We start from the raw sequence: 18,076 nt of genomic DNA on the forward strand, positions 1-18,076 counted from the left end.
ATAATGATTTACCACTTTCCCAGACTCAAGATTTGCCACTGCTCTTAGAGAAAGAGGCCTACACTACTCTCTCTCTCTCTCTCTCTCTCTCTCTCTCTCTCTCTCTCTCTCACTTTTTTTTTAAGGAAAAAACCCCTGAAACCCAGATTTATCCATGACCACAAAAGAGGGCTGGTGAGTGCCTCCATTTGTATCCTCAGAGCTATTAAACTCCCCTGTGATGGGAACCAGATGGAAAATAAGACAAAAGAATTCACAACTCATGGTAGACTGATTTGAATTCCTTTAATTTCACACAATGAATAACATATGAATAGGATTAACTTTCCCCCCTTTTTCTGGTATTTTTTTTTTTTAATAGTTAAGTGCTCTATACTGTGCTAACCTGATCTGGTAGCGAAAAGACTGGAGCGTCCTTTTAGAAAAAAATGTTTAAAAACCAACATCTAAAATCATGAAAGAGCATGACAATTTAGCATGCCAGATGTACCTAACCCTCAAATAACAGCAAGTCTGTATCCATTTTTTTTAAATGTACAAAAATGCTTCATGAATAAAAACCGTTACAAAAAGAACATTTCAAACAAATGTACAAGTTTTTTTTGTCTTGCCTCTATATTCAATAAAATACAAATACATTTTTTTTGCTCTAAAATATGTTTACATACAATCAAAGTAGAACATGCAAATTACACGTTAAAAAAGGCTTTTAAAAACCACTTATGAGTATAAACTAAAAAGTAGCCAGCACGACTTATAGAACAATCTTGTGCCCCATTTGTTTTTGTAGGATTTTGTTTTTTAATTTTGAAATACAGTATATACATATTTAACACTTTGTGTGCATTTAGTATTACTATTTAAGAAACAGCATTTAAAAAAAATAAACAAACCGTACGACGAGAGCTTGTACTGTTCACAACTCCCTCCCCATTGACAAAACTGGCCTCACCTCTCCTTTCCTTCAATCTCCCCCATCCATTTGAAAGAGGAAAACAAGCTTCTAAACGATTTCTTGTTTTATTACTATGTAGGCAGGCTTCTTATGAAGAGATCTTCTGTAGATATCATTGCTGAAATGTGCTTGTTGGATTAACAACCCAGTCCTAAAGACTTGCTGCCTTAAAAGCTAAAACTGCTTGAATGGAGAAAAAGCCAACAGAGGCAACAAGTTTTCAAATAACGATGATGTTGTCTTAATATTAAGGATTTCATTGGAGCCCTGCTGGATCAGACCAAAGGCCCACAGAGTCCAGGATCCTGGCTAACCAAATACCAGCAGATACTTATATACAGGATCGAGGTGTAACTCAGTAATGGCGGCACCTCGCTTTTTTAGGGATGGGATTTGTCTCAGTTGAAAATATCACTCAATCTACATGTCCAAAACAGACCTCACTCTGGAGGGCATTCCCACTGGAAAACTGAAAAGAGCATGTGCTTACCAGAATGCAGACCTGTATAAAAAATACATGAGATTCTAACTTCCCCCCAAACTCATTTGAGAGGGGGGGGGAATTAGGGCGGGTGGGGAACAGATTGTGGTGCATCTTTTATCATGATATTCCTCATGGACCAAGACAGAAGCATCATCAATGAACCATACTGTTCCTAAAGCAAGATTATACTTTTCATCTGCCGTCACATTGACAGTGAAACTCCAGCGTTTCAATATTTCAATATGTCTACCCAACCACCTTTTTTGCTGAGATCAATTTCTATGGGCAAACTTTCCCTTCAAATAGATCTTAAGTGAGGTCTTTGAAACTGCAGTACAGAATTGGTTGCCCTGATGCACTGAAGGAACACCATGGCCCTGATCCCGTGAGCGGGATCTGCACACACATGGAGATTTCCATGTGCACCTCCTGGTGCATATTCCCAATGCTTATCTGTGCTCTACTGAACTGGTTGGCATGTGCGTTTAGACGCAGAGCTGTATCAAGAACAGAGACCTGCCTCTTGTCCCCCATTACATTTGGAAAAAAACAGCAACACTTGGGTCTGACAGATGTGTTTTGGGAATTTAAAACATCTCCTCAACTAAGGAAATGGAAGGGATGGGGTGAATTTTTGTTTTTATATAAAAAAGCACATTGTTCAAAGATTGTGTAGGGTTGTGCAGCCTTGAGCCCTAAAAATCAAATCCTGGGCAACCTACATGTAGTACATTCCTTTATATTACTATTTCTGTCAGTGGCTTTTTAATTGTATGGACAGGTTACGTGGAACGCAAAACACTAATCTGTGTGGCCATCTAACAGCATCAGCTTGCTCTGGTATGAATGACGCCTTTGAGCCCCGAAGATTACAGCAGTTTCTAATGGCATCTAGAGGGAACAGGGTTGGGTTGAGACTGTGGTGCAGTGTGTGCTAGATATTTGTCAAGCTAGATTATGTGGGCCTCAGCATCTCCTCACTTCATTTTTTTGTTTCTTTTTGCAAATTTTCGTGGGAAAGCAGTACCCTCAAGAGCTATCCCATGCAGGCTGCTGTGAAAGTTTGAGATACCGGCTAAAAGTCTATGGCTTCAGTGTGGCTCATTCATTGCAATGGTAAATCTTTTGTTTTCAGAACATTTAAATGGGGGTGGGGAGGCGAGAGAGGAGGAACATAAATGGGGAGGGTTTTACAGCCCAGTTGTTAAATGCTGGCACTAGCTTGAAATGCAATATAAAGATGGTTTGCCAATGAGACTTGGTCCTATGATGGGCAGACATTTGTAGTCCAATTCTACACATGTTCAATTGAGAACAAGTCCCATTGGGTTCAACAGGGTTTAGTCCCAGCAAGGATGCCCAGAATTGCAGCTTGAGGCTGCAATCCTAGACAAAGTTTCCTGAAAGCAAGTTCCACTCAACTCAATGTGACTTCTCAATAAACACATACAGGATTGCACCATTAGTGGTCCTTTGTGCCTACATGCCTGCTTTAGCACTGCTGGGATGGGGAAGACCTGTAGTGCTTGGTCCAACGTAGATAACCTTCCTAGTCAAAGAGTGGGGCACAGTTACAGGAGGGCATCAAATATTTTGCAAAGACGTGCCTCTCGCCCTCTGTACACCTGTCATGAAACAGTGGCTGGTCGTGTGTCCCCATTTCTGTAGTTTTCTATCTGCACATGTACTGGTTATCAAAATTGATCTATGAAGTTATAGCATTTTTATTGCAGACCTATACCAAATTCACCCAAAACATGTGACGACGTTGTCATGACGCCTACTCACAGGCATATGTTTGCATGTGTGTGTGTGTGTCTCAAGGGTACCTCAGCTAGAAAAGCAATGCAGGGACTGATTTGGCCTGAAAGGATCTGTGGTGGTTAGCAGATACACAACATCTCAAGTGCTCCTCACTAGTAAATAGCTCAGGTGTCTCCCCTCCAATATTAGGGTTAATGCCTTGTAACATGTGTGTATCGAAAGGGAAGGCTCAAAGCTCTGTGCCAGGGCATCTGCTCTGCACGCAGAAGGCATCGCCAGGTAGAATGGGGAGAGACTCTCTGCCTGAAATCTAGGAGAGCCTTTGCTGGTCAGCAGAAACAGTGCTGAGTTAGATGGACCAACAATCTGACTTGTTAAGAAGTGGCTTCCTACAGTATATTCCTGATCAAACTCGAAGGGGGTTCGACGGGCTGGTGACATTTATGCACAATTTGTGACCCAGCAAGTCAAACCGTAGCTTTTGGCCATTGCTACCATGGTGGCCATGGACCATAAAGAAGGCTGATCGCCAAAGAATTGATGCTTTTGAATTATGGTGCTGGAGGAGATTCTTGAGATTGCCATGGACTGCAAGAAGATCAAATCTATCCATTCTGAAGGTAATCAGCCCTGAGTGCTCACTGGAAGGACAGATCTTGAAGCTGATGCTCCAATACTTTGGCCACCTCATGAGAAGAGAAGACTCCCTGGAAAAGACCCTGATGTTGGGAAAGATGGAGGGCACAAGGAGAAGGGGACGACAGAGGATGAGATGGTTGGATGGTGTTCTTGAAGCTACCAGCATGAGTTTGACCAAACTGCGGGAGGCAGTGGAAGATAGGAGTGCCTGGCGTGCTCTGGTCCATGGGGTCACAAAAAGTCGGACACGACTAAACGACTAAACAACAACACCATGGTGGCCTGTCTTGCAAGAGCTTGATAAAGCAACTGCTGCTGCTTTCTTCAGCGCTGTGTGGTAAGTACATGGCTGTTGGGCCGCATTCGGATTGGTGAGTCAGAACTTGTGTGGGCTTGCCGTAAAACAAGACACACATGAAGGGAGTGAGGGGCGCCATAACTGTCTGCCAAGATCTGGACATGAAAGGATGCCTTCTCCACATTTGGAGAGCCAGATCCGCCCTTGTCTCCCTGTTCTCACATTACACAAAGCACACACTCGTTTCGGGGTGCATGGCAGTGTAGGGAATTGCAATCGGCAAAGCACTATTCTCCATGAGGAAGGAAGGAAAGGAAGAAAGAAAATACCTGTGGGATTTGGCAAAATGTAAAGTATTGCACTTGGGCAAAAAAAAATGAGAGGCACAAATACAAGATGGGTGACACCTGGCTTGAGAGCAGTACATGTGAAAAGGATCTAGGAGTCTTGGTTGACCACAAACTTGACATGAGCCAACAGTGTGACGTGGCAGCTAAAAACGCCAATGCAATTCTGGGCTGCATCAATAGGAGTATAGCATCTAGATCAAGGGAAGTAATAGTGCCACTGTATTCTGCTCTGGTCAGACCTCACCTGGAGTACTGTGTCCAGTTCTGGGCACCACAGTTCAAGAAGGACACTGACAAACTGGAACGTGTCCAGAGGAGGGCAACCAAAATGGTCAAAGGCCTGGAAACGATGCCTTATGAGGAATGGCGAAGGGAGCTGGGCATGTTTAGCCTGGAGAAGAGGAGGTTAAGGGGTGATATGATAGCCATGTTCAAATATATAAAAGGATGTCACATAGAGGAGGGAGAAAGGTTGTTTTCTGCTGCTCCAGAGAAGCGGACACGGAGCAATGGATCCAAACTACGAGGAAGAAGATTCCACCTAAACATTAGGAAGAACTTCCTGACAGTAAGAGCTGTTTGACAGTGGAATTTGCTGCCAAGGAGTGTGGTGGAGTCTCCTTCTTTGAAGGTCTTTAAGCAGAGGCTTGACAACCATATGTCAGGAGTGCTCTGATGGTGCTTCTTGCTTGGCAGGGGGTTGGACTCGATGGCCCTTGTGGCCTCTTCCAACTCTATGATTCTATGATTCTATGAAATGCCCACCATCACCCAGGCATTCTTGCACGGTCTTTGCCTAATAGTTTTATACATCATGGCAGAATGGCAACTGGGTGGAGAAGGGATGGTCAAGCCAGTCCAAATGGCGAGGAAGCTGCCATGACAATGTGTGTGCACCAAGAATTCTGGCCAATATAAGTTTCAATAGTGGGAGTGGTCCCTACTCACAAATCAATAGTCAGTTGTAACATAAACAAATCCATTCAAAAGTATGTCTTCTGGCAAGGATTACAAACAAAGACTGAAACTAAGATCTTCACGTCAAATCTGACTATGGACTAACATGAACTTAACTCTACTCACAAACTCTTATCTCTAATACTGTAGTGAATTATTGTGTTATACATATCCTTTTGAGTTTGAGTTTGTAATCTCTGTTTGAGTTTGCAGTCTCTATTTGAGTTTGTAATCCTTGTCAGAATACATACTTTTGAATGGATTATCGTATTTTTCGCTCTATAAAACGCACCAGACCACAAGACGCACCTAGATTTTGGAGGAGGAAAACAAGAAGAAAAAAAATTCTGAATCTCAGAAGCCAGAACAGCAAGAGGGATCGGTGCGCAGTGAAAGCAGCAATCCCTCTTGCTGTTCTGGCTTCTGGGATAGCTGCGCAGCCTGCATTCGCTCCATAAGATGCACACACATTTCCCCTCACTTTTTAGGAGGGAAAAAGTGAGTCTTATAGAGCAAAAAATACGGTAGTTTTTGTTACAATTGACTATGGATTTGTGAGTATGGACAACTCCCACTACTGAAAGTTATATTGGCCAGAGTTCTTGGCGTGCTTTTTTCTTGGTATATTTAATAACAAGAACTCCAACTTATTTAACGTTAAAGACAATGAGTGTGGACAGCTAGAAGCAGATGGGTACAAGGCCAGATTGGAAGTGGCGGGAGGAGAAACAGCCGTAAATTACTGGAGCAACATGGGGACAGACCCTTCTAAGGTGGCTTTGATACTTGAAAATGTTAAGTTTGAAAAGGGTCTTACAAATGGGAGGAAGCCTATTGGTGCAACCTGGTGGGCCTGACTCCTGAACACCCCACAATCATTCTTATTGAATATGTGTGGCGTGTTGCTCAATGGCTTAATCCTGTATGTTTCTGGTACCCCAATACTATTCAAAATGAGCACAGAGGAGGGTCCCATGCAGGTGAAACACCTCATTCTTTTCGATGTTTGTAGCAGGCTCCATCACATGTACATGTGTACATTTTGTCACAGTTAAGGGGAGACCCAGATTTTGTAGAGGCTGATGCACCCAATGGAGGGCTTCATGGGAAGCTGTCTTGATGGCAATTTGCAAATAAGTCGTGGGAAAGATTCAAATAGGTTTTAGGGCCGGGGGAAAGGGGTAAGGATTTTGTTCGTTTTTAATGTAAGTGTTCTGCTGATTATAATTTTCTCTCCTAGATATCAGTTACCAGACTCCAAAATTGGCTTGGGTATCATTGAATCAAATTCTCCATGTTTCTCCAGTATGAACTTTTGAGAGCAGAAGTTGCACCTCGACTAAGGTCTGTCTACCGCACGAGAAAGTAATGGAGGAGAGGAAAGGAATTTGTCAGGTACTGGTTTTAAATATTTCAACAGCTTTCGTTTCTTTTTTATCTTTTAAAAAGAAAGTACTATTACTGCAATGAAATAGCATTTTCGACATTTGTGTTTAGTCCGAACAGCTTTGCTTAAAGCAAAAAAATAACAAATAAGAGTTACTTGATTTGGTATGGAAACTTGCTTGAGATATAGATATGTATATCTAAGCTTTAAAAGTGGATAAAATTACACTTTGAATTTTAACCGGACAAATGAAACTGATGATTTAAAGAGACAATTTGTCACACACAGTTTGTGTCCATGCAAACTGATTTTCCTCCTTTCTTTTTTCTTTTTATAATTACATTATGTACAAAAGGGAAAAAAAATACTTTTCAGTTTATTAAGGCAACCACAACAGGGGTTGAGGGAAGTGTTCAAAGTGGCATTAACTCAACAGCAGTGGTGACACCCTTTGAACAATAAGATTATTATAATTTTAGATAAGAACACTTATTCTTTTTTATTATTTTAATTTTAGTGACATATTTCTTTCTCTGGCTTCATTCTATGTGAATTATCATTATTATTTTTAAAATGACTTTTGTTGTTTTCATTATGGAAAAACAAGTCAAGGCATCATGCTACACTGCTCCGATGAGATCTTGCAAAAAAGTTTGCTCCAAGTTCCCCTTGGGCAGCAAATTTTTCACAGGCTCGTATCCATCTTAGAGCCCTTGCCTCTTTAGAGTAACATTGCCCCTTCATTCCTTCTGTTCTTTGCTAACATATCTCAAGCCTTGCTCTACTGTCAAACTAAAGTAGCTTATTGGTGTCCCCTCGCTTCCACCACCAGTGAAAACCACCAAAGAGGTCAAGTGCAAAGACCATGTTAGTGACAAATTGGCTTTTTTCCTCCCCTTTATGACATGCGCTCCGCTATTCGGTTACAATTTTGGATGGTGACTGAAGATTCATCTTGTTCCGCAGGGTAGGGGCTCCACTTCTCTCACCTACATTACTTGCCACTTGCAGATTACTTTGTGCGGGGAGGGAGAAGGGAAACAATAAGATTTAAGAGTTAGCGATTCAGTTGCCTGGAGCCTGGCAAGAGTTTCCAGAAAGAAAGGAAGAAAACCACACCCCAAAACCTCTATAAAACAAAATACAAATACTTTCAAAGCAGTTTAAAACCGAGAGCACAGTTGAGGAATTTACACTTTTTTTGTGTTGAAAAGTGAAAGTAATTTTCACTCAGAGGGCTGCCAGCTTTGTTCCTTGATGCCCTTGTGCCTTAAAAGGTGGCATGAAGAAATCTGATAGGTGCAATCCCCCCACGCCCCTTCGCGCAGCAGCAGTGACTGCAAAGGCTGCTGCTGGTGGTGGTGAATTTCTCCCTGCGATGCATCTGCAAAAAGGGGACAGCAGCTCCTACTAAGAGCTTGCTAGCAGCAGGGATACTGCCAGTCCCGCCATGTGATTTTAAGCAGGATGCTTCCCTCTTTCCCTTCCAAGACACAAGAACGAAGCTGGTTTTTGTTAACAGAAACTCTGCAAAAACCAGTGGACTCGCTAGGTTTGAACATCTCCCCCAGCACCCCACCCCCCACTAAGAACCTAAGGGCTAATGCCAAAGTTTTGTCATTATTGTAATTATATTATTATTATTATTGGTCATTCCTATCTGATGTTTTTTAACGGCTGCTGCGCTACTGAAATACAGAGCAAGTCTGATGCTGCATAGGATGCCAAACAGACCTGCCCATTTCAGCACCCTGGTCCTTTGGTCCCAGGGCGCTAAACCACCCAGCACTGTCTTTTGATTGGCCACGTCCATTACTAGGGGAGGGCTTCACTTTCACACCCTCTCGTTTTCCGGTGCCTTTTCACCTTCACTTCGTCCTCTGCCTCCGCGTGCTGCTGCGCTTTGCTTTTCCTTTTCCCGACTTTTGGCGTCCGGGAAGGAGGAGGCGGCGGCGGAGGGGGCGGAGGGGGCGGCTGAGACGTCTCCCGGGCCATGTGTATTACAGCCTCAATGGTGGCTGCGATGGTATCATGGCTGTTGGCTGTTTGTTCCAGTATCAAAGGGTTCAGCGCGAACCTCTGGCCTCGTTTGCAAGGCAGGTCGACGCATTTCTCCAAAACTGGCATTTGGTCTCTGAAGTCTTCGTCGAAGGGGAGGGGCTGCTTGCGTGGCCGCCCTCGCCTCTTCTTGACAAAGTTGTTGCCCGTCTTTGATTGTCTCTGCAGCCGCTTGGCTTTCAGGATTTTGTTGACATGATCCAGGTTCTTCTTGGTGGAGAGGATCTTGTTGTAGTTGCACATCTTGCGCACCTCGCACTGGATCGCTTCGATCTCACAGCGCTTGAACCGTTTCTTGAGCGGCGAGCTGGCTGCAGGGGAGAGAAAACGATGGTGATTAAGATTGGAATCAATCGGAATTTGCTGCGCGGGGTTTGTGCAAAATAAGGGTTGCGGCATGATTAATGCCGGCTGGCGTAAAGATTCGCCGGGGCTGCAGATTATGAAAAATGGCCCAAAGATGGGAAGCCGCATACAGAACAGAATAACAGAAAATATTTCAGAATTATTTATTATAAAGACTGTCACGGAAGAACAGCAATTTATATAATGTGCCTGTAAGCTTGCCATTAATATTACCTTAGTAAACTGCCTGAATTAATGAATTAAAATTAGTAACATTCCAGCAAGGAAACACAGTTTTCATTTCCTAATGTATCATTGGGCCCAATGTTCTTTCAAGGTATGAATTGTTGCGGCACTAATGGCTTCTTGCTTCCTTCCCTTCTTGGAAGAAAAAAAGTTTTCAATATAGTCATACCTATGACTAGTTACAGATGCTTCAGGTTACGTTTTTTTGGGGTTATGGATGCGCCGAAACCCAGAAGTACTGGAATGGGTTACTTTCGGGTTTCGGCAGTCGTGAATGCACAGAAGTGCTAAATCGTGCTTTGCGCAAGTGCCGAATCACAACCGCGCATGCGCAGATGCGCTGCTGCGTTTTGCAAACGTGCCTCTTGCATGGATCACATTCGCAACCCGAGTATCCACTGTAGTTGCAATTTTGGAGTTTCCCTTCTTTCCACCCTCTGGAGATGATAGATGATAGATAGATGATAGATAGATAGATAGATAGATAGATAGATAGATAGATAGATAGATAACATTTATTGTATGTGGCCCAGATTCAGTGCTCTCTGCCTGTGAGTACAAGGGCTGAAGTCCTTCCTTAGCATATCTAATATTATCATCCAATGACAAGGTCAGTATATCTCAACTGTAATAGTACTGCTCTGTTCTGGGGGGGGGCAGGGTAGAACTTCAACCAATGGATTCAAATTACAGGAAAGGAAGATTTCACGTAAACATTAGGAAGAAGTTTCTGATGGCAAGAGCTGGAACACACTACCTCATAAGGTGCTGGAGGTTTTTAAACAGTGGTTAGATGGCCCTAGATTCTTTAGCTGTGATTCACACATTGCACGGTATTGGACTAGATCGGAGTTTCCAAAACTTGGACTACAACTCCCATCATCCCTAGCTAGCAGGAGCAGTGGTCAGGGATGATGGAAATTGTAGTCCAAAAGTAGCTGGAGACCCAAGTTTTGGAAACCCTGGACTAGATTAACTTTAGGGTCCCCTCCGACTCTACAGTTCTTTGATTCTGTGAAAAACAATTCTCTCAATATTGGATTCCCTCTAAATCAGCCGTTCTCAACCTGTTGGTCCCCAGATGTCGTTGGACTACAACTCACATCATCCCTAGCTAGCAAGGCCAGAGCTCAGGGATAATGGGAGTTGTAGTCCAACAACATCTGGGGACCCACAGGTTGAGAACCGCTGCTCTAAATTAACTTCAGTTCAGAAGTTCCCACAACCTCCAGCTACATTTTACTATTCAAGCACTCCTGGAAGTCTTCAGAAAGCAGACAGATCTTCTATGAAGACTCATTTCCAGAATGACTATTATATTTGCAACCATGCTGACCGTGTTAAAAATACAGCTGCTGTTGGAGTCTTCACAATAGAAAACTATGAACTATGTAGTGGAAGAAATATAAACACACCCCCACACTTCTGTCATTTGGAAGGTTTCATTTTAAAAACAACAACAAGCAACCCCAACACTGTTGTATTGAGGTTTTTTTAAACATAATTGGATAATGTGCTACCATGTTATTTGGCCTCGGCAAAGGTCTTGTGCAAACAAGCCCAACATCTTGTCACAATACAAGAAGCAGGAGCAAATCCTAAAAGAAAAACAACCAGACATTTGCTCTCATATAAATATATAGGAACGTGGGTGTTTAGTCTTTCAAAGACTGGTTTTCATATCTCCACACCTATATTCTAAATTAAATAAACATTCAAAGATTCATTCTCAGGGCATCTCAGGTTCTTACATTCAAGAAGCTATTCCATTTCAAATTCCTTTACCTCATCACCGTTCATTCTTAATTTACCCGAAGAGGTGGGGCCAAATTAGACATCACATCATTCACTGAATTACCGTATTTTTCGCTCTATAACACGCACCTGACCATAACACGCACATCGTTTTTAGAGGAGGAAAACAAGGGAAAAAACATTCTGAATGAAACAGTGGATGTATCATTTTTGTGCTTCATGCTGTGGCCACAGACATGTGATATGATGGTGAATTTGGGGTGACCCAATGCAAAAATCCTGAGAATCCCTGTGGATCCATGCTTTGTAACCACGTTTTTGCACCATTGCAGCCCCAGGCAACAGTGGGTGTGTGATTTTTGGGGGGCAGGCTGTAGCCATGGACATGCTATGTGCTCTGATGGTGAATTTGGGCTGACCCAATGCAAAGATCCTGAGGATCCATGTGGATCCATGTTTTGTAACCACGTTTTTGCACCATTGCAGCCCCAGGCAACAGTGGGTGCGTGATTTTTTGGGGGCAGGCTGTAGCCATGGACATGCTATTTGATCTGATGGTGAATTTGGGGTGACCCAATGCAAAGATCCTGAGGATCCATGTGGATCCATGCTTTTAAACCACATTTTTGCACCATTGCAGCCCCAGGCAACAGTGGGTGCATGATTTTTGGGGGGCAGGCTGTAGCCATGGACATGCTATGTGATCTGATGGTGAATTTGGGGTGACCCAATGCAAAGATCCTGAGGGTCCATGTGGATCCATGCTTTTTAACCACATTTTAAGTGGGGAGGGAAGGAAAAACACAGAATGGACAAGGAGCACGAGAGGGGTGTGCAGAGAAGCAGCTGGCTAAGAATGCAGGAGAGGGGTATAATGGGAGGGAGGAAAGGAAGGCAAAAGTTTTCCCTCACCTACCCACCCAAGCCAGCCAGCCAGCTCTCTCTCTCTCTCTCTCTCTCTCTCTCTCTCTCTCTCTCTCTCCCTCCTGCATGTTTTCAGCAGCACCGGAGCACAGAGACGACATTCTGCTTTCCCCTCTGCTTGCCTGGAGGGGAGGGGCTTTCCCTGCTCTTTGTTCCGTTTGAGCAAACACAGCAAGGAAACAGGTGGGTGGGCAGTAAGACCCTGAGGCAGAATGCAGGAAAGCAGCCGCTTCCTCTTTTCAGGTTTCCCTTCTCCGAGACGCGCAATTTGATTTTTGCCTGATTTTTTTTTGCCATTTGGCTCCAGGGACCACACACTCGCTCAATAACACGCATAGACATTTCCCCTTCCTTTTTAGGAGAAAAAATCTGCGTGTTATAGAGGGAAAAATACGGTAAGCTATTGCATAGAAGTTTCTTTTCCTTTGCTGTCATTTGAGGCTCTGGGGGCTTTGTCTGGTGGCCCAGCTATGCCCCTATTTGGATAGGGACACCCTAACTACTGTTGTCTATGCTCTGGTAACCTCCAGGTTAGATTAAACAATGCGTTATAAGCAGGGATGCCTCTGAGGATGGTTTGGATACTTCAGCTGGTGAAGAATTCAGTGGCCAGTTCAAGGCTGGATTTAGGTTTGATGAGGCCCTAAGCTACTGAAGGTCATAGGGCCCTTTATATGTGCAGCTGTCCTTTGTCAACAACAAATTGCTGCTTTTTTGTGTGTGTTGAATATATGCTATATGGTAATTTATGGACCTAATAGGTATCTAAAGCCATTTGCACATGACAAAAAATGTATTTTTTCAGAATAATTGTTGAACTGAAATACAATTAACAAGAAGAAGAAGAAGAAGAAGAAGAAGAAGAAGAAGAAGAAGAAGAAGAAGAGTTTGGATTTGATATCCCGCCTTTCACTCCCCTTCAGGAGTCTCAAAGCGGCTAACAATCTCCTTTCCCTTCCTCCCCCACAACAAACACTCTGTGAGGTGAGTGGGGCTGAGAGACTTCAAAGAAGTGTGAGTGGCCCAAGGTCACCCAGCAGCTGCATGTGGAGGAGCGGAGATGCGAACCCGGTTCACCAGATTACAAGACTACCGCTCTTAACCACTACACCACACTGGTGTAAGAAGTATATTAATGGTGAAATACAATTAAGAAGAAGTATATTAACAGTGAAATAATCATTAAGCTCTAACTGTATGTAGGTTTTATTTTATTTGTTTTTTATCTTTTATTTTGGAAATGTACATCCAGTTTTTTTCCTTTAATTTTTTTGGGGGCCCCCAAGAGAGTGGGGCCCTAAGCTATAGCTTGTTTAGCTTATACGTAAATCCGGCACTGGGCCAAGTTGCTCACCTAGGCAAGATGTTTTGAGCATATTACAATGATCCTGGCCCGACTGTGCTGGCTACCAGTTAGTTTCCATGCCCAAATCAAAGTGCTGGTTTTGACCTATAAAGCCTTGAATGGGTCAGGACTGCAATACCTCAAGGACCACTTCTCCCCATATAAAACGACCTAGACTCCGCATTCATCATCTGGGGCCTTCTCTATGTGCCTCCTCCATGTGAGGTCCAGAGGGTGGCTACACAAGAACGGGGTCTTCTCTGCGGTGGCTCCCCATCTGTGGAATGCTCTTACCTGGTGCTTTCACTATATACGCTTAGGCACCAGGCAAAAATGTTCCTATTCAGCCAGGCATTTGACATCTTATACCCCTCTTAAATGTATTTGTGGGAGAGCTTTGTTGCTTTGTGTTGTTTGTTCTTGTTTTTATCACATATTTTGTGTTTTTATATTGTATTTTAATGTTGTGAACTGCCCTTAGATCTATAGATGAAGGGCATACATACAAACAAATAAAATAATAAAATGACAATGACAATAATTCAGTCCTTCTTTCGGGGGGGGGGCACTGTTAGAATTCCTGCTCCATGATTGCAGTCATGGGATTGTTGTCTTTTACATGACGGTGTATGTTTTGACTCCACAGAGTGGGAAGTGACAGAGACAGGATGTTTGTGTTACTGTGTTCTGTGAAGTGGGACTATTGTCTTTTGTTCTTTTCTCTTTACTGTCTGATGCTAGAGAGAGAGGGAGCCATGTTGCAGTGCTCCACGTGTGTTTATATGTAAATAAAGTAGATTAGCCTAAATGCTGAGTTGCTGAGGTCTGTTACGCAAGATGTGCAAACTCTGCAGATCTCTAAGTGTGCTGATGTCTGCTGGCATCGGTCACTGTGATGTTCGGGCAGAAGAAAGCTTATGAAGCTCACGAACGATTGACCAGGAGGGAGAGAACATGCCAGTTGGGCATGTGTCTCTGCCAGGGTCCTACTCAAGTGTAGGCTGAGCTCCTGACAGACACAGGGGTAAGCGTACCCCTAAACATTTTGTGCATCTTTGTACTTTTGTCCATTTACTGTGTTTATTTTTCCACTTTGAACTATAAAATGGTGATTTTCTTGAGTCAAAATGAGAGCACCCCTAAGCATTTTTTAAAAGAAAAAAAGCACCGACAATAATGCATACAGTGGTACCTCGGGTTAAGTACTTAATTCGTTCCAGAGGCCCGTTCTTAACCTGAAAGTGTTCTTAACCTGAAGCACCACTTTAGCTAATGGGGCCTCCTGCTGCCGCTGCGCTGCCAGAGCCCAATTTCTGTTCTTATCCTGAAGCAAAGTTGTTAGCCTGAAGCACTATTTCTGGCTTAGTGGAGTGTGTAACCTGAAGCATATGTAACCCAAAGCATATGTAACCTGAAGCATATGTAACCTGAAGCATATGTAACCCGAGGTACCACTGTACTTTGTCGTTTAGTGAAACACAATCTCACTTTGTCCTAAGGACAAGGTAACATGCGCTATGGGAAGGTACAATTTCAGCAAAGCTGTGCAAGTCCTGAAGTGGTTGTGCAGATGTGTGAATCTTTGTCTGATGCACTGCAGGCTGTAGCAATGTATGTGTGTGTGTGGTGTGTGTGTGTGAAATGCGTCTGCATGAAAGTTTGCAGAAGAAGACTCTCTGTTCAATAGGTGGCCTCAAGCCACCCATTTGGTTTGAATCACAAGAGTATTTTTATTTCCTCCCAAAGCATTCTCAATCAGTTACAGGATATCCTCAACACCATCTCCTATCTCATTAACGCAGCTGCAGTTTTCAATGAATGATCAACATCTGGGTGACAGACAGACTGACCAACCGTCTAATTGGACGCCAGCTACACTGCAAAGTGCACCCATTATCTGAATCTGAATGAAACTTTTGTGCAAGCTTTCCGCTTCTTGGATCTGTGGAAGATTCACTGGCCAGACTGCAATTCTATGCACACATACCTGGGAGCAGAATCACAAGAGTTGGAACGGACTCTCAAGACCATCTAGTACAACCCCTTGCAATGCAAGAATCTCAGCTATAGCATCCATGACAGATGGCCACCCAACCTCTGCTTAAAAACCTCCAAGCAAGGAGAGCCCACAACCTCCAGAGGGAGCTTGTTCCATTGTCAAACAGCTCTTACTGTCAGAAAGGTATTCCTGATGTTGAGTCAGAATCTCCTTTCTTGTAACTTGAATCCTGACAAGACAGAAGTACTGTTTTTGGGGCAGCTGTTTACCAGCTCCATCTGGTATGCAAGCTGAGACCCTATCTGCCCACAGACTGTCTCGCCAGAGTGGTGCATGCTCTGGTTATCTCCCGCTTGGACTGCTGCAATGCGCTCTACGTGGAGCCACCTTTGAAGGTGACCCGGAAACTGCAATTAATTCAGAATGCGGCAGCTGGACTGGTGACTGGGAGTGGCCGCCGAGACCACATAACACTGGTCTTGAAAGATCTACATAGGTTCCCAGTACGTTTTCAAGCACAATTCAAAGTGTTGGTGCTGACCTTTAAAGCCCTAAACTGCCTCGGTCCTGTATACCTGAAGGAGCGTCTCCACCCCCATTGTTCTACCCAGACACTGAGGTCCAGCTCCGAGGGCCTTATGGTGGTTCCCTCACTGCGAGAAGCCAAGTTACAGAGAACCAGGCAGTGGCCCCTGCCTTGTGGAATGCCCTCCCACCAGATGTCAAAGAGAACAACAACTACCAGACTTTTAGAAGACATCTGAAGGCAGCCCTGTTTAGGGAAGCTTTTAATCTTTAATAGACTATTGTATTTTGATATTCTGTTGGAAGCTGCCCAGAGTGGCTGGGGAAACCCAGCCAGATGGGCAGGGTATAAATAATAAATAATAAATTATTATTATTATTATTATTATTATTATTATTATTATTATTATTAAGAATACAACTAGTCGTGACGGCTGTGCTCTAATTCCAGTGTGCCTCTGAAGGCAACTTTCTGGGAATCCCAATTGGGGAGAGAGAGTCACGTTCTGTTTGCATCTTGTCGACATGGAGTCCTCCAGATGTTTACAAATGCTATAAATGTAATAAAACAGGAATAACTGAAACACCCGAGCTCATTTGAACATAATTACCTGCTTCTGAGGTGACTGCCGTTGACGACGGTAAAAGAGATAATACTGGGGTTGAGGATATCACAATACTATCAAGAGATGCTGGTTTTCGACGGGTCATCACAGAAGAAGCAGAACCCTCATTTTTATTATGAAGCGAAGTCTGGTCTGCTTTTAGATGCGAACCGGCAATTCCTGGAGAGCAAAAACATAAGCAACACTAATCAATTATTATGCAGGAGAAGAAGAAAAATACAACCTTGGTCTTATCAGAAATATACAATAAATGCCCCGCTGTGTTTCGCAGGAAATCCTGCACCCCAGTATTCCCTGCTTGTAAATGTGCTTCTAATAATACAGTTTTGAGGATTATGATATATTATTATTATTGGGTTTCAGTCATTTTGCTTCAGGACATAACATAAACATTGATTCCTGGCCAACACATTATTGCCTTGCAAGTCTATTTTTAAAACAATATGAGGAAAGATGATAATCACGTCGCTATTTAGGGTTGCTTCTCCATGTGCATCTGTACATGCTGGTATCTACCACATGATCACAAGGACGAGAACAGACAGGAATATCATTATGGTCCAACCAGTTACCCTACAGCACAACCCTCCAGACTTTGCTAGCCCAGTGCATGTTTTCTTACTACATCAGGGCCACGCAGGTGATGGATTTGTTGAGTACAACACACTCAAATCTTCACCAGCTATCTTATTTGTATCTCACCTTGAGATTGCCCTATTCTATCCTTAGGACAATCCCGCAAAACAAGGCATATTGAGAGAATATGACTGGCCCAGAGTCACCCAGTGTACTTTGTGGCTGAACAGGGATTTGAACGGAGCCTTCACTGACACACACCTTGATTGAACTACAACACCCTGAAACTTTCACATCCCTGGACTTGGGGCAACGAAAAGTAGAATGATGAAGGGCGAAAGCTTTAAGAATTCAAAAGCAGGTTCCATGTTGATGGTTGGAGTTCAATGTGGATCCTGAATATGAAAAGCTTTTTTATGATTACTACTAGAAGAAGAAATTTGAAGGGTGGATTGTTGTGGGGTTTTTTGCATTTAGTAAGAAGCTACCTAATTCACACTTCCTGAACCAAAACACAAACTGAAGTATAGCCTTCCTTCAAGATTCACACTTCTCTGAATTTTACGGCAAGGTTCTCCACCCAAGCATTGTGCACAAAAATGTATTGCATTAGCAAAAGTTACATACAAAAATGCATCGTACTGGGCGAAATGGGTTGCAAAAACATGTAGATCAGCTGAAGCTGTGTACAAAAATACGTTTATGAGGGGGAAATTCCTACTGAAACCATGATGGGTTTTCATGAGGAATTCTAAAAAAAGGAGTTTTTTGTTTGTTTTGCATATTGCTGCAGATAAGCGGGAAACTGAGATAAACCAAAATTGACAGATTAATCCATCCCTA

The 18,076-nt window shown here is 43.2% G+C and overlaps 1 protein-coding gene across 4 annotated transcripts in view; it reads right to left on the reverse strand.

Annotated features, from left to right (window-relative positions):
- Window positions 1-266: 266 nt before the first annotated feature.
- The window catches only part of SETBP1 (SET binding protein 1), a 266,280-nt gene continuing 248,470 nt past the window's right edge, over window positions 267-18,076 (reverse strand). For 2 of the 4 annotated variants that reach the window (XR_014556165.1, XR_014556166.1), the window contains 3 exons: window positions 16,643-16,816; window positions 8,264-9,203; window positions 267-8,207 (listed from right to left, as the gene is read on the reverse strand). Coding sequence is in view for 2 of the 4 variants with exons in the window: in XM_083702558.1 (XP_083558684.1) it covers window positions 8,650-9,203; window positions 16,643-16,816 (728 nt within the window). In the remaining 2 variants the exon portion in view is untranslated. Of the gene's footprint in view, window positions 9,204-16,642; window positions 16,817-18,076 lie in introns of all 4 variants that reach the window. The other 2 variants (XM_083702558.1, XM_083702559.1) reach the window with 1 other exon arrangement.

Source organism: Podarcis gaigeae (genome assembly GCF_964106915.1).
Source record: "Podarcis gaigeae genome assembly, chromosome: 11".
Taxonomy (NCBI): domain Eukaryota; kingdom Metazoa; phylum Chordata; class Lepidosauria; order Squamata; family Lacertidae; genus Podarcis; species Podarcis gaigeae.